We start from the raw sequence: 15424 nt of genomic DNA, 5'->3' as shown, positions 1-15424 counted from the left end.
GGGGACGGAAGCGGCTTGTGATTCCCGACGTGTGAAATAACGCTCTGGGGTTACACAAGGAGAGCATCGTAGGTGTCCCCCTCCTCGCTCCTTGTGCACCATCAGCGCAGGGTTTCTGGGCACGGCCCTGCCTCCTCCCCGCGCACCGGGGCTGTGCTGCACGGCAGCTCTGGTGGCACTCGTGCCAGGGCTCTTGTGGGAGTGACATTGCCGTGAAAGACCCTGCCCGTGGCTTACACGGTTCTGGTGCAAAAGGCTTCAGGTGTCACCCTGATCTCAGTCACCACAGATCATGTGTGGGCATGGCTGAGAGCTGTTGTCACTGCTCCTGCCATTTCCTTTTCTCATCGATACTGGAGAGGCTCTGGAGAGAGCAAGTGTGTTTCTAGACATGTGTCTGCATCAGTGCTCGAGATCCCAGAGGCTCTACACGGGGGACACAGCAAACAGTAAACAGACTTGATGAATTTCCCTTTAAAATGGAGCTTCTGCTTTCCCCGCCTGTCATCTGCCATCAGCATTAGCAGAGGGTTTAGGGAGCTGTCAGAGCAACAGGAGTTATTGGAGCATGGGAACAGGGTTGTGCATGCTCGGTAGAGGACTTGGACAAGCAGAGAAAGGCAAAAGCAGCAGAAAGGCAAAAAAAAAAAAAATGAATGGGAGAGGACAAGACCCCATCACCCCGGCTTGTGTGACATGGTGCACCCTGTCACCACTCAGGAAAGTTCCCGTGAGGCTGAGCACCACGACACAGCGAGGAGACACGGCCGCAGCAGAGCCGGGCAGCCCCTCTCCGCCCACCCCAGGGGGAAGGACCGGGCAGGAGAAGTCCAAGCTCTTAAAACAAGTCCGATTGCCATGCTGCCTACTCTCCCGGAGCATCGCCGGCCGGCCCCTCAGCAGGGCTCTGAGCACCTCCCTGGAGTTTCAGCGCAGAAACAGTCTCTTACTTTTTCTTCCCAGCCAGTCTGCAGCAGAAACAATTTATTTTTCTTTTGTTCGTAGGTAGCGTGGCTCCGTGCGTGTGTCGGGGAAGGCATGCGCCTGCAGGCAGGTCTGGCTCTGAGCTGTGTCTGGTTTTGGTGCTGAGGACGCAGTCCCTTCAGCCCGGACTCACCCAGCACCACTCGCCTGCTCGTTCCGAGGCGACACTGAGCAGGAAGGTAAAACACCCGCGTCCCGAAGTGGGGCACGGTGGGTTTTGAAATGGGGTTCAGGGCCCCGGGAGGAGAACAGATCCCAAGGGCCGGGAGCCCAGCGGGCAGGGATCCCAGGGGAGCTGCCGTGCTGCTGGCTGAGGCTCGAGGCTGCACAAGGTGGGGCTGGGTCCCACCTCTGCTGGCTTTGGGGGAGGACCTCGTTCCACCCAGGCACCCTGCTCCCTGGCACTGGTGTCCTCCAGGCCTCTGTCCTCCTGTGACCCTCCGAAGCTTGCCCGGGCTGGGGGTGGGTTCCCCGTCCTTGTGCCTTGCCAAGAGCCTTTCCAACGACCTCTTCAGAGCTCTCCGGTGCCCCGAAGAGCGCAGACGTGGCAATCGGCAACCACTAATTTATTTTGCTGATAAAGGGTTTTTGTGGATCTTGGCTGCTGTAGCCAACGCTAAAGCAGCAATTACAGTTGGAGTGAGAAACAAGTGTCCGGTAGATTATCTATGAAGACTCGTTAGCAGCTAATTGCTGTTGCACTGTTTCAGGTCCTGTTTTCCTGTAGCGATTTGCTGTAAATATGGTGTAATCCCTTAATGAGGCATGGCCGATTGGGTACGCGTGTCCACCCAGAGCCACGCTGCGGGAGTTCCCGTGCAGGAGAGGTGTGATGCGGTGCTGTGCGGATGACGCCGTGTGTGCCGCCACAGCCGGACCCCCAGCCACCAGCGTCCCCGTGCAGCCCCACGGACGGCAGAAGGGCGATCCTTCCCTGCAGACACCCCACTTCGCTCCCTTGCAATATTGAGCTGCCCCCCCCCCAGCCAGGTGGCATTATCTGAAGCTCCCAAAACCCAGAGGCGCTGCCCGAGTCCCTCCTGCCGGAGGGGCACAGCACGTACAGCTGCGGGCGGAAGGCGGACAAGGGCTGTAGCTGAATTTCTCCCTAAGTATCTGCGTCTTCCTGGCCTTCATAGCTGTATCACAATAGATTGAAAGGTGGAGAGCGAAAGCAGAGTCCTCCCTGGAGTCGAAGTCCATGCTTCCTTTGATGTCTGTTTGGGAAAGGGAAAAGCTTCACTCCTGCAGCGCTGCGCGAGAGTTCGGTGTGCACCGGGGCACGCCTGGAAACCCCTGAGCAGCCGCCAAGGCAAATAGGTGGGGAGGAGGGGGAAGAGCCTTTTGATAAAGTTAAAAGTGCAAACAGACTGGCTGAGGGAGCTGCCCCAGCCCGCTGGAAAGTCTGACGAACATCCAGGACTGCATCGGCGCTCTCAGTGCAAGCGGTTGTTGGCTACCTGTATTTATGGCAAGTAGGGGTTGGAAGAGACATCGCTGTGCCGTAAGAGGGAGATAGTTTTGTGGCTCAACACAGAGACACAGGCTCTCGGCATCTCTCCTTGGCTTGTTGTGTGCTTCATCTTCCCAGTGAGAGCATTGGTAAAATGTTACCTGTAAGGGTGTGGAGAGATGCCTAACTATTTTCATGTGTTTTGCAACCTATAGACAAAAGACACAAAGTCATAATTAAAAGCCTTTCTGTTGCCATCCTCGGTGTTACTGGGAGTGCTCGTCCCTGCCAGTAGCGTGACTTGATGTGGCTGGTGTGATGTGGTTGTGCACAGGCAGGCTGCATCCTTCCCAAAGCGAGACCGAGTGTGACTTTTGATGCTTCTAGAGTATTGCCCATGCTTACATTTGTTTCAGGGCTGTCTTACAGCATTTGGAGCTCACTTCATGACAATAAATATATTTAAAAAAGATATCTTGTCCAAATGGTTGGTAGATCAAACCCAGCATTAGACAAAGCTTTAACTAACCAGCTGCTCACTTGAAATAAATATTTATTGGGTTGTGAATGGAGTGAAGAATAAACATGTGTCCCTGTTTGTTTATGCTGCAAGGATTCGCTTCAGCTGAGCAGATGTATTTACTCCCCCCTGCGAGCCTGCTGGAAACTCCCCACGTTCCCTTCCTCGGCGGTGCGGGGCGTTTGGTCAGAGCTGCGCTGGCAGCACCAGTTCAAGTGCAGGACCTGCAAATATCGCACAGGGCTGCCTAAAAGTGACTGCTCAGCGCGGGGAGGGGACCGGGAGATGAGTGGCACGGCTGGGCTTGGGGGCTGGTGGCACCAGGGCTTGGTCGGTCCCGTCGGGGAGCACCGCTCCCTTATCTGCACTGGAAAGGCTGCGGACACAGGGAAGCGAGGATGCTGCAGGTGTTCAGCCGTAGACGAGACTGGCAGCAGCCATATCATTTCCCCAACAAAGAGTTTATCTTACTGATAATATTTTATAGCAGCCATACTTGAGCTAATTAGTCTTATAATCAGTTTTATGAGCACCGCCACAGATTTTCCCCCTCTCCCTAAACACAACAGTGAGGTTGGTTGAAAGGACGGAGACAGGCGGTGAGTGGCAGCTGTAGAGATCAGGGTTCTGGCTGTCAGGGTGGCGTGTGGTCGCTCAGCACGTTAGTGTTACATCCCTCAGTTAGGTTTTCTTATTTCCTGAGCAAGGTGATGGACAGAGATTCCTGTGCATTAACCCTCGCACTGCCATTTCACCTCCTTTCCCAAGGAGAATTAGAAGATGCCAGAAGTGTCGAGGATGAGCTCCAGTGCTGAAAGGAGGGAACATCACTGCATTTCCCAGCAGAGAAGTGCCCAGCGCAGCTCCTCAGAGGAACTGCGTGGTGGTGAAGAGTTGAGGACTGGCTGCTGGGGTCCCTGGTTTCACACCGTCTGCCCAGGACCCAGTCGCTGCCCGTCGGCTGCTCTCCTTGCACAGCTCAGCACCATCGAGTGCCGCGTTTCTCTGCCACTGCAGTGCTGACACATAGGTGTGCCCTGACACTCGTCTACCTGTAACCTACAGCCCTACCAACCCCTGGTGTTTTTCACCTTTGCATAAAAGCCCAGCTGGACTCTTTGAAATAAGCAGTAATCTTATTACCTTTATCAATTCAATCCTCTTAAGGTTAAGTCAATCCTATTAATCAGGCTTGTGATGTGGAGACCCTTATTATTTCAAAGTCAATCTGCCCATCAGCCAGTTGACGATATTGGGAACACTCAGCTCCAGCCCAGGGGGGTGCCTGACCCAAGCGGCGTGTGCGGGGCCACGGGTCTCATCAGCCCTGTGACACCCTGCGTGCTCCAGCTGCCCACCTTCACCAGGGTGGCGAGGTGCAAAATCCTTCCTGGGCGTGGACAGGATACGTCCTGCAAAACGTGTGTTGCTTGTTGGTTATGTCTCTGGAAAGGCTCCCTTTTCCTAGGAAATGCTCCCGCTCTCACCACCGCCATGCCCGGCACCGGCTGGCTCTGTCTTTCTGCCTCCTGGGCTCAGGAGCTGGAGGAGGGAGGCATTGCTCAGTGGCACCCCCGGCACAAGGACCGGCACCTTGAACCCCGCCAGGACTGGGATAGCTGATGTAGACGGACCCCTTGCCGGGGTGAGCTGGGCTTTCCTGGCACTGGCAAGTGCAAGCACTGGAAGTTTCAGGCGCTGCGGGGGTGCTTGCCCCCCCCAGCCCGGTGGGGTGCACGGGGCTGAGGGCTAGCGGTGCTCTGGGCAGGCAGGGCTGTCAGCTATTGATCGGACGTGTGACTGAATTAGCTGTCTGCTCTGCTCTGACTTCGTCCCCTGCAAAAAAGCTTTTTCTTCCCGTATTTTGTGTTTGAGCAACGCAATTAGTCCGCTTCCTTGGCCCTATTGACATGGGCAATGAAGGATTGTTTCCTTGAGCAGGTGTTGGTTTTTCTCTCAGTGGACTTCGCTTTTCAACGTGCCTTTTCAAATTCTGGCCACCCCCGTACTGATGCCGATGCCGGCTGACATGGGGCAGCAGCTTCAGACATCCGCCCGCGGGGACCTCACCCGGAGCGGCACAGGGCTTCAGCGTGCTCATTTCCAGGGCATCACCCCTATTTCCATATTCTCCTTCCAGCTTCCCCAGGCAAGGGTGTGGGGGATCCGCCGCGGCAGCGTGAAGCAGTCCTGCTGCCAGATGACTTATTTAGTCAGATGTCCTGAATTGCTGCGTGTGTGAGGGACGAGGCAGGGGTTGGAACACGGTTCCTCACCCGCAGGAAGATGCTGTTTGGTTGTGGTTTGCCACAGGAGGATGAATTCACCCAGGTGGGGCAGGGGATCTGAAGCTCAACGGATGAAGACCCAGGGGAAATGGAAATGTTTTTAGGCTACGCTACAGGTGAATCAGGATGGAGAGGTTTGAGGGACAGAGGCTCAGGCCAGCGCTGCTGGCTGCCCCGTGCAGGCAGGGTGGGTGCTGGGGGTGGCGCGCAGCCCGGGGCGGCCGTCGGAGGATGCTGTGGCTGAGGATGCGGGGAGGTGAGCTGCAGAGCAGCGCGGGCGTCCCAGGCAGAGGGGAAGCTGCAGCGCTGGAAGTATTTTGTGGTGGCGTGTTTGAGCCCTGAGGTGGTGCTGAGGACTCTGCCTGCCGCCTGCCTGCTGCTGCCTGCTGCTGCCTGCTGCAGGGTCCAGGCTGCCACTCCAGCAGCGAAACTCCTGTGTGCGTTTCTAGAGGAGTGGAGGAGCTGCCTTAGAATAGCACATGCTGCTGTGGGCTCATGCCTGGTTTATTTGAAAAGTGCTGGAAACCAGTGCAGCCTTGTGCCGTCATGCTCTGAATCTATTTATTCATGAATAGCTCTTCTTTATCAGCGTATGTGCAGTGACTGAAGTTGCACAGGTTCAGCTGTGTCCAGTCTGAAGCAAATATCCTAAAAATAAACACGGGAGCGAGCCTGAAGAACACTGCCACAGCCCTTAATTTTTACTGTAGACCTTTTCCTTCCCCTCTCGACTCCAATGTAATGAAATAAAGCATCTTATTTTCTTCCATTGCCAGGGGCCCTAACTAAAAACAACCCCCTGCTGATCTCTGCTGCTCAGAAACAGGGAGTTTTATTGGCTTTAGTTATTGCATTTTATTCAGAGCCTTGTATGTGGGTGAGTGAGGCCCCCGGAGGGATTCGACAAGTATTTGCATTCCATTTGTGTCTTCCGAGTGCTGGCTGCTGGTGTACTTAAGGCAGAGATACCAGACGTGTGATCGAGAGCTGATGTGGCTTTTTTCCGTGGAGGGAAGACGAGATCTGGAAGATGGCCCTGGGACAGAAATTGCAGGATGTCATGGGAACTGACCCACGGACGAGGCTCTTTTCCCGCGGCTCGCACAGGGACGCTGGCTGTGGGTATTTTGATCCCTGATGTGTCTCGGGGCCGGTTCGTAGAGCCTGGCGAGATGCCTCCCGCAGCCCAGGGAAGCTGGACCTGCCGGGGACGGTGAGAAGCCCTGGCCTGGGGGATGCTGTTGGGTGTCCTGGCTCTTGCCTCCATCCCCTGGTCAGTAAAAGGCTGGATTCGGCCACGTTACTCCCCAGCTTTGGGTGCTGCGCCGTGCTGGAGCTCTGCGGGATTTCAGCAGCTTTCCTTTCCACTTTGGAGACAAGGGGTCCGTAGGGGATAACGACCGCAGCAGAGATTTCAGAGGATCTTTTCTGGCTTTGTGTTGAGTCCCACACTGGAATTTTGCCTCGTTTTAAATTCTAGTGAATTCTGTAGATCAGCTAAAATCATCAAAACTCACATTATCGCTGGCTAAAACTTGGCCCCTGGGTTTCCACCGCCCGGCAGCCTTGGCTCACAGTTGGGCTGTGCATCGCAGCTTGGCCCCACATCCCGCGGCAGCCGGTCCTCAGCCGACAGGAGGGGGAAAAAACAAACACTTGGCTAAGAGAAGCTATAAAAGTCAGTGTTCCTGAGATAATTAGTATGTTGGGAAAGTGACAGGAAAGAGAATCAAGCAAAGCCAAGGTCAGCCGCTGCTAATTAAGAATCAGCACCTTGTGTCAGCCTGAGCTGTGGCTTGGAATTGAAACATACCCCGGGAGAGACCCAGGAAGATAAAGGTGATACAGTTACCCAGATAGCAGCTAACGGGATTTGAGCAGGGGTTTAACGTTTCATTCCAGCTTGGCTGATAAAAGGGGCAAAATGAGAGAAAATGGGAGGGGGAGGCGCGTGCTTTGCTTCCAGGAGGGATTTTTGCCTCTGCAGCTGCCAGAGCATTGCAGACATAGCGGGATCTGAGGAACGGGATTTTCTGGCTAAAGAAATAATGGAATTGACTTTTTTTTTTCCCCCCAAAACTCCTCTTCTGGCCTTTTTGGAGGCTCTTCTGGGAAGGTCACGGCAGCGCGTTGGTCCCAGTCACTGTCTTGTGGGAAGGTGGGAGAGACGAGGTGCTGCAGGGGTGCCAGCCTTCCTCCCCTCCTCCCCTGCTCTCCGATGGGAGACGTACCTGCCTGCCGCCTGGGTTTTCCTTGGTCTGGGACAGAAGTACAGGAGTGAAGGGCCTGTGGATTAAATGATTTGGGTCCGTTGGGTTCAGGCAGAGCTGTTTGTTGCACCTTGATTCAATGCAGGGGCGTCCATATGAAAAATGAAATGGAGTTAAGTGTCTCTCCTGCAAATCTCCCGGACAGCAGCTGGCAGGAAATGGGACCTGAGTGTCCCCGCTGCCGAGTCGGGGTTGGGGCAGGCTGGGTCACGGCCGCAACGCTTCGGGGAGCTCTGGGAGCTGCGTGGGGACGGCAAGGACCAGGGTCCCTGCACGGCAGCTTGGGGTGCTCCTGCTGCCCCTGACATCTGGTGTGGTTGTGACAAATGAAGGAGAATGTCTTCGTGAAAGGTTATAACTGAGCAGATTATTTTGGTTTAGAGGAAGGCAGTTTAAAAAAGGTGCCCTTCGTTGTAGAAGTGAATTCGTATGTCAGTATTGCTCTGTCTCCTGCACGGCAAAACAGTAAGAGGTTTAATGCGTGGGAGTTACGCGGTGCCAGCAGCCTGTTTCCCTTTGTTGCCCAGGGTCCAGGTGAGTGGCGCTGGCTGGGAGGAGGTCGGCCCTTTCAGCACCCAGCGCAGCGAGGAGCTGGGCAGGGGCCCAGAGCTGCTTTTCCCGTTAGCAGTGCAGAGAACAGAAGCTGAATATGTATTAGCATTAAAAACTGCATGGCATTTCTCCTGCACTGACGCTAACTACAGCACGGTAAATATTACACCACGTAGCGGATTTTCAGCAGAATGCATGGGGAGCTACGTGACCCTCCCTGATCAGTTAATGCTGTTGCTGAAGCAGACATGGAGCTCCGTCTGAAGTGCTGTTTTTCTCTTAGAATTTGCAATTCAGTAGCCCAGACTGATGCACAGGGCAGCTGTCAGCCTGCAGTCTGCTCCTGCTCACCCCTTCCGTTGCTCTGCGACACAGAGGATTATAAAATTGCATGGTATTTGGTTGTGTGCACATCAGACCAAAAATGTTCCCCAAAAATGGGTGCTGTAGCAGTGCTGTTTATGTCCATGAATACTAAGGAAATAGCACATTTGAGCATCTTGATGCATATTACAGGCTTGATTCTCAGCCGCTAACTGTGGGGCACAGCCCACGACATCTCAGTATGCCCCTGTTTTGCAACCAGTGCAGTTAGACACCAAATGCAGCCAATTCAACAGTGCAGAAAACACTTCACCCACAAAACGTGAGGCTAATATAAGCACCCAACCAAAAACTGGCACTGATGGAGGGGTGAACGTGGTGCAGACCTGAAAGGACTGAGTTTTTGGGGTGCAAAGGTTGTGACTCTCCAGAGGTTTATTTCTCCTCTTGTCTCCATGAGGTTGGAGAAACAGGAGAGGAGTCGGGCTGGTAGTAATGCAGTGTGCACACACCGGATCACCCGCAGCACCTCCACTCCCTCTTGTGTCTTATGGAGGTGAGACCTCTCCGGAGAAGGGGAGGCTGCCTGCCATGCTGAACAAAGCGTTTGTCAGTGCATGGTGACCCACCGTGGGCTTTGCTTTCCAGGATTTCTTGACTGACCTGATGATGTCTGAAGTTGATCGCTGTGGTGAGAATGAGCATCTCATTTTCAGGGAGAATACACTGGCCACCAAAGCAATCGAAGAATACCTGAAGCTGGTGGGGCAGAAATACTTGCAAGATGCCTTAGGTACGTACAGACCGTTGGCAAGTCTCTCCCGGAGAGGTCTTCCTCTCAGCTGCAGGGTGCTCCATGCGGTGGAGACCATCAGCTGAGCCCTGATGGCCATGGGAGGCACCAGCCTTTACCTGCCGGAGGGTTCCTCTGGCAGCAGGGACCAAGCCCAGGACTCAGCCATGGCTGCAGCGGGCAGCTCTCTGCTCCAAGGTGAAGGTCACCGCTGAGTTAGCGCTCTGATCTGCTTTCAGAGGAGATAACAAATTGATATTTGAAGGCATTATGCTGCCTGCCAAGTCTTCTGTCTCGGCACTGGCAGTGTCAGAGCGGCTGATTGAATCCTTCCCCTGATTGCACACCCCCGCCAGAGATGCTCCCCCGGTTCCTCGCAGCACCAGTGAGTCAGATGAAATCTCCCAAGTTACAGTGATGAGTTGCCTTCCAGATCGCACTGGGAACCCTCCTGGTGGTTTTATTTTTTTTTTTTTTTCTTTCAGTGCTGGCTATGTTTATGGCTCCAAAAATATTTCTCTTGATGCAAATGAAAATAATTAGAGCTTTTGCTCCTGGGCAGGTCAGGAAGGAATTGCTGTGTTGGTGTGTGCAGCCAGCACGGCACGAGGCTGGGGAGAGGCTGCCTTTGAAGCATTACGTCTGAACCTCAGCCGAAGGCGGCTAGATTGGATCCACAGCCTGGCAGTAGGATGAGCAGAGTTTCTATTGAGCTGTTAATTTTTCAGTATGTTGGGTTCCTACTAATGGATTTGTGTAATGTTAGCAAGGAGGAAAGTACCCTAAATACTTTATTAAGGTAATAATAATAATAATGATAATGACAACATTGAGGAAGAGGAGATCGTTGAGCAAAGTCAGTCAAACCAAGAGATAGCCCACAAGAATAGGAAGAGGAATATTATTTATTTCTGCCTTGTAATGCTTTCTGGTTGAAGGCAAGCCTGTAAGTAGATTACCTCATAAAACTTCTAAAAAGCCAGGAGATCAATGAAGGCAGGGAATTTTGAAATATTCCCCTTTCAGGGCTCAATGCAAATGCTGCCAAGCCAGCTCCATCCAGTACAGGAGGAGCCTGCGGTTCTCGCTCGCTGTTCGGGGCCCTGATTCTGTGTAGACCTTTTATCAGTGAAATGATTCATCTGTGTGTCACAAGGTAATACAATACAGCATAGCGCTTTCCTTTAAACCATGAAGCACGAGCAAGTAATAGGGCTGGCTAATAACAGCAGGCATCACCTGCAGGCGAGCAGAGAGGCTCCAGAGCTCCCAGGCAGAGCTGAAAATACATTGGAGAGGCTCTCCAGTACGTAATTAAAATCTGTTTTGGCAATAGGGGAGGAATGCAGACTAGAGCGGGCAAAAATAGGAGGATGGGAAAATCCAAGACGGTCAGGAGTTAGGAGATGAGCAAACCAAGTGGAATTAGAAGAAAACCAAAGCAAGCCTGCAGGTCCCTAGCTAAATGCTGCCTCTTAATCCCTGTTCTCCAGTTCCCCAGTCTCCCCAGCCCCTGCAGTGTGCTAACTGGGATGGAGGACTGCCATCCCCAAGCCGGACACGTGTGCAGGTGGTGGGAAGCACCCGCAGCCCGGGCGGCAGGGGTCTGTGCCTGGGTACCCCGGGGTGAGAGGTGGCACGAGAGCGAGGAGCTGGCGAAGCAGGCTCACGGTGTGAGTCTCCGCAAGGGTGAGGAGCAGCCAGGCAGCAAACAGGAGGGCAGGGAAACTCAGAGAAATGGTATAATTTAATTTCGTGTGATGTTCAGCTCAAAATGAACCAAGTAAATTGTTTCTTTCCTTTAATTACTTATTTCTCCTGTGAATCACACTGGCTTGTCAGCGCCAGGGCACAGTCTGCAGTAGCAGGCCATCCTACAAATAATTACAGAACTTGCCAGCATACTTCCTACTGGATTAGCCCGAGGGAGCGTCTCTGGAAGTGGTGTAATGGGGGGTCGGGGCAGGCTGAGGAAGCGGGTGTTTTGGCAGCGGAGTTCTGATGCAATAGCCCATAGCCACAGAGCCCGAGCTGCCAACTGGGGAAGAGGGATGAAACGTGCTCCTCGGGAGTCCGGGTGCCTTTCTGCAGGGTGTGCTGTATTGTTTTGTGAGCTCCCAGGGCAGTGCCGGCTGCTCCTGGGTCTGCTCGGAGATCTGGAGAGCTGGCTGGGGCACAGCCTGCCCCGGGAGCCACCGCCGCTGGCTCTTGTACCTGGCTTCTGTTCAGCCAGCGTGATGGGGCGTAGGGCACTGGGGCTTACGAACAGAACTGCCTGAAGGCTGCATCCCTCGTGTCTCCAAAACCCATCACTGACTGTCTGTTTTACAGGGGAATTTATCAAGGCACTGTACGAATCGGATGAGAATTGTGAGGTGGATCCCAGTAAGTGTTCATCTTCGGACCTTCCTGAACATCAGAGCAACCTGAAAATGTGCTGCGAGCTGGCCTTCTGCAAAATCATCAACTCCTACTGGTGGGTATCCCGCGAGCATCGCTCCCCTCCGCATGCCCTCAGCTAGCGCAGAGGCGATGCAGCTTCAGGGGACACGGGTGGCACCGTCCATCTTCAGGCTCTTTGTACCCGTCCCTTAGCTGTGCTGATGGGCACCTTGTCAGCTTCGGAGGGAGAGCTGCGAGGCTCTGCCCACGTCCTGCAGCATTTAAGGAAATCCCGGTGGTCCTGGAGCAAGGGTGAGGATGGCCAGGGGGTGAAACAGCAGCTCCTGCTCAGCCAGAGTTTGGAGTATCTGCTCTGGGGGTGCAACAGCCTCACGGATTCTCCGTCACGCTTGTTTGCAGGGGGTGGTGAAGGGTTACTGGAGCACAGCCATGGGGACGGGGCAGTGGAGTCAAGGAACACGAATTGCCTTTGCTAGTGTGACCAATTCAGAGGGACTTGACGCCAACTGTATGTGAAAGTCTGGAATAAAGGGCAGAAATGCCTATCCTGGCTCTCCTACCCATGTCAGTCTGGATCGGACTGATGGACTCTGCCTGCCTCCGCAGAGCGTCAGGTGAAGTTCTGGAATCCTCTCTGCAGCAGGCAGGGCCTCTGGCACTCCGCCTGCCTGCAAGGAAGCTGCACCAGCACCGGGAGCTTTTGTTGAGGCAGATGTTCTCTTGTTGCAGAGCACTGGAGCCCGGGAGGATGCTGCTGGTACTCCCGGGTTGCTGTTTGGCTCAGCACCCTGCATTCCTCCGGGTTAACCCCTCTCTCTCCCAGCCCCGGGTGGTTGCTGAGGTGGGGATGGGGAGCCCATCGCCTCCCTGGCTCACGGCCTGGTATGCAGTTTGAGGCATTTCCCAGTCGTTTGTTCTCAGGATACAAGTTCTTGCAACTAGTTGGGACAGGCCCGAGTGTGCAAAATTGGTTGTGGCGGTGGCTGTCAAGCGTGGCTGTGCTCACGGGGTTACCTGCTGCTCAGCGCTGGGGACGGGAGCCAGGAGTCCTTGGGTCTCTTACAGATGCTGTCTGCAAAGCTGACCTGAAAGGGGGGGGAAAATGGGCTTGTGACTCTCTTTACTTGCAGAAATAAAAATAGTTGCTTTCTGCTTCTCGCTAACATACCCAGAGACTCTTGTCCTGATCGTATGAGAGAATGATCATTTTTGTCTTACTGCTGAATTTGCTGTCTTCCTGCTTAAAAGTCTGGGCTTAGTTTTTATTAATGTATTTAGTAGCAACACCGTTGTTGCAAAACATCAACTAAGGATAATATTGGAGGATGGAATTCTTTGATAATAGGGATTTCTCATTTTCTCTCCTATCCCAGCTGTTGTGTTGAGGTCTGAAAACTCATTATATGCAATCTCGCAGGGTGCTGAGCGTGCCCTCCTGCAAGCGTGGGAAGGGAATTGCTTTTCCTGATACTGCTCAGGGAGAGAACAAGCAGTGAGCCTGGAACCGCCTTTATCTACTACAAATAAGCAAAGGGCAGATTTCTTTACAGGTATCCTATACCTTATCCTGGGCCAGTTAATAACTCTGACTCAGGAATGGCGTGTACCTGCTCTCCCAGGAGGGATTCACTGCTTTTAGTCACCAGTGGATTATAATGGTTTGAATTAACGTCTTCCTACAAATACCCAAAGCAGCACTAAAAGGTGACTCTAAAACTAGGCTTGAACAGTGACCTAAGGAAAGCCGGGCCTGCAGGGAAGTTTGTTGCTCCAGTCCTGCCTTTCCAAGGAAGGCTGGAGCAGCTGAGCGGCTGCTCTGAGTGGTTCCCCTCGGTCCTTTGTGCTCAGCGGTTCTTGGGGATTAATTGGGTTGATGAGCGTTCGGGATTGGCCGAGGTATCCTGACAGCTAACAATCCTGCTTTAAACTGAGTGCCAGAGTGTGCGTGCTCATCTGCCGGAGAGAGTCAGAGAGAGGGAAGAGGTTTACAATAACTGAAAATTGTTATAATTATGACATAATTTGGACATCTGGAAAGTTTCAGTGTAAGCAGAATTTCAGCATGTGGAAGCTCGTTACTGGAAAGTTGGGTAATGAATTACGGGCCCGTTTGTCACATAAAGCCGGCTAACTGAATTCCATCCGCTGTTACACAATTAAACTTTTATGGTCTCCCAGCCTGTGATAGTGAGCAGTACTCACGGGCTGTATGCAGCCGGTGCATACATTTTCAGGGGTTTACTTTCCAGTAACAGTACAACCTGTCCTGATCATTCAAGCCTTAAATTGCTTAAAGGATTCTCCTGTTTCTGGGCAAATACCATGAAGTAAAAGGGCTTTGTCCAATTGTGTGGATCAAGCCAAAGACAAAGGGGAGTTTATCCAGCTAAAGATGTTAGTTAACGTTATTTATAAAGCACAGGGTAAAAGCTCACGAGTGTGAGAGCATGGAGCCAACGTGGAGCAGAAGCTGAACGTGATGGCAGCATTGCCAAGCACTTCCATGGAGTGTCACCACCCATGTCAGGAGGTCGGAGAGAACCCTGAAAACCTGGGGCGCAGCCGTGTGGGGCTCTGTACGCAGCCGTGCTGTGCTGAGTGGGCTGCCTGGGGTGGGAGGCGCGCGGCGGGGTGCCCGCTGCCTCGATGGACAGCAGCAGCCTCAGACCTGGGCCGTGCGGGCGGGCAGTGCGGTCTGCAGCTGGCAGATTAATGAAACGAGGGGCCAGGGCTCTGCCTGCTGAGCGTCAGTCCCGTTGGCTCGGAGAACGGCTGCAGAGCTAGAGGCCACGGCCGTTTGGCTGCAGGGTGCGTGCCACTCTGACGGACCACAAACCCCGCAGGTCGTGAGCTCTGCAGCTGTGGCGAGGAGCAGTCACTTGGGCTTGATGAAGTGAGTGTCCGTAGCCCTGGGAAGTGGAGGCCGGAGACCGGGGGGTGCTGGCAGCAGGAGGAGCACCCTTGTATTCCCAGAGGCTTGACGGTGCTGCCGCAGGGCCAGCGTGCACGGCCGGGTTCTTCGCTCTGCGTGCTCTGCCGTTTCGGAGCCTCCCACCTGGTTCCTGCTGCTGCCGGACGGTGGATGGTGCCTCTGCCCAGGCAACTCTTGTGTTTTTTCTCTTCTTCCCGACTCGTGTGAGGTTCAGCCGCGGGGCGGTTAGTCCCAGAGAGGAGGCAGGCAGTGAGAAGCCAGCTGACATTGCTTTGCTTCTCCCAGACAGTCCCTGCAGCAAAACTGGGACACCGTCCTCTGAAATGGCTGTTTGGTAAGGAGATTTATGGCCCAAAATGGAGTCTGCCCCCTCTCCAGTCTGCTTTTGTACCATCCAGCTCTGTCGGTAAACAGCTCTGGTTTTGAGACAAAGACGGTGGTTGCTGGCCGGGGCAGCCTCCGGGGCGGGTGTGCCAGGGACCCCGGGGACCGACGGCAGCGCGGTGGGACCCACTGCCAGCCTGCTCCCGTGGGTGGGAGCGTCCAGCTGAACAAATAACACGTGCTGGGAACAGGATAAGGTGGGAGCAGGGAGCTGGGGAGGGCCAAGCAGAAACAGGCAGCAAGTTCTCCGGCGATAAGGGCTGCTGCAGCAAGCGTCTGCTGGACCTGGGGGAATTCTGGTATCCAGGAAAGCCAGGCTGACGTCTGAGCAGCTACAAGGCTGGAGTGACTCCGGTGGGGCTCCACATTTGTACTAGCCACAGAGGGCTTTGATCCAGGTGCTCGAACAGGAGTATTACAATTTGCACAGCCCTCCCTCCAAGCCCCAGCTGTGCCGGTGATCCCGGTACTGCCAGTGATCCTGCCGAGGGGGTCCCACGATGCTGTGTGTCTTCAGGAGA

General features: G+C 54.0%; 1 protein-coding gene across 18 annotated transcripts in view; it reads left to right on the top strand.

The window, feature by feature from the left end:
- DAB2IP (DAB2 interacting protein) overlaps nucleotides 1-15424 on the top strand; it is a 245549-nt gene that overhangs the window by 209155 nt on the left and 20970 nt on the right. For all 18 annotated transcript variants that reach the window (XR_008579993.1, XM_054848432.1, XM_054848425.1 and 15 more), the window contains 2 exons: nucleotides 9040-9184; nucleotides 11516-11660. Coding sequence is in view for 17 of the 18 variants with exons in the window: in XM_054848432.1 (XP_054704407.1) it covers nucleotides 9040-9184; nucleotides 11516-11660 (290 nt within the window). In the remaining variant the exon portion in view is untranslated. The remainder of the gene's footprint in view (nucleotides 1-9039; nucleotides 9185-11515; nucleotides 11661-15424) is intronic.

Source organism: Grus americana, chromosome 20, assembly GCF_028858705.1.
Source record: "Grus americana isolate bGruAme1 chromosome 20, bGruAme1.mat, whole genome shotgun sequence".
NCBI lineage: Eukaryota > Metazoa > Chordata > Aves > Gruiformes > Gruidae > Grus > Grus americana.
This window is presented reverse-complemented; position numbering and strand designations above follow the sequence as displayed.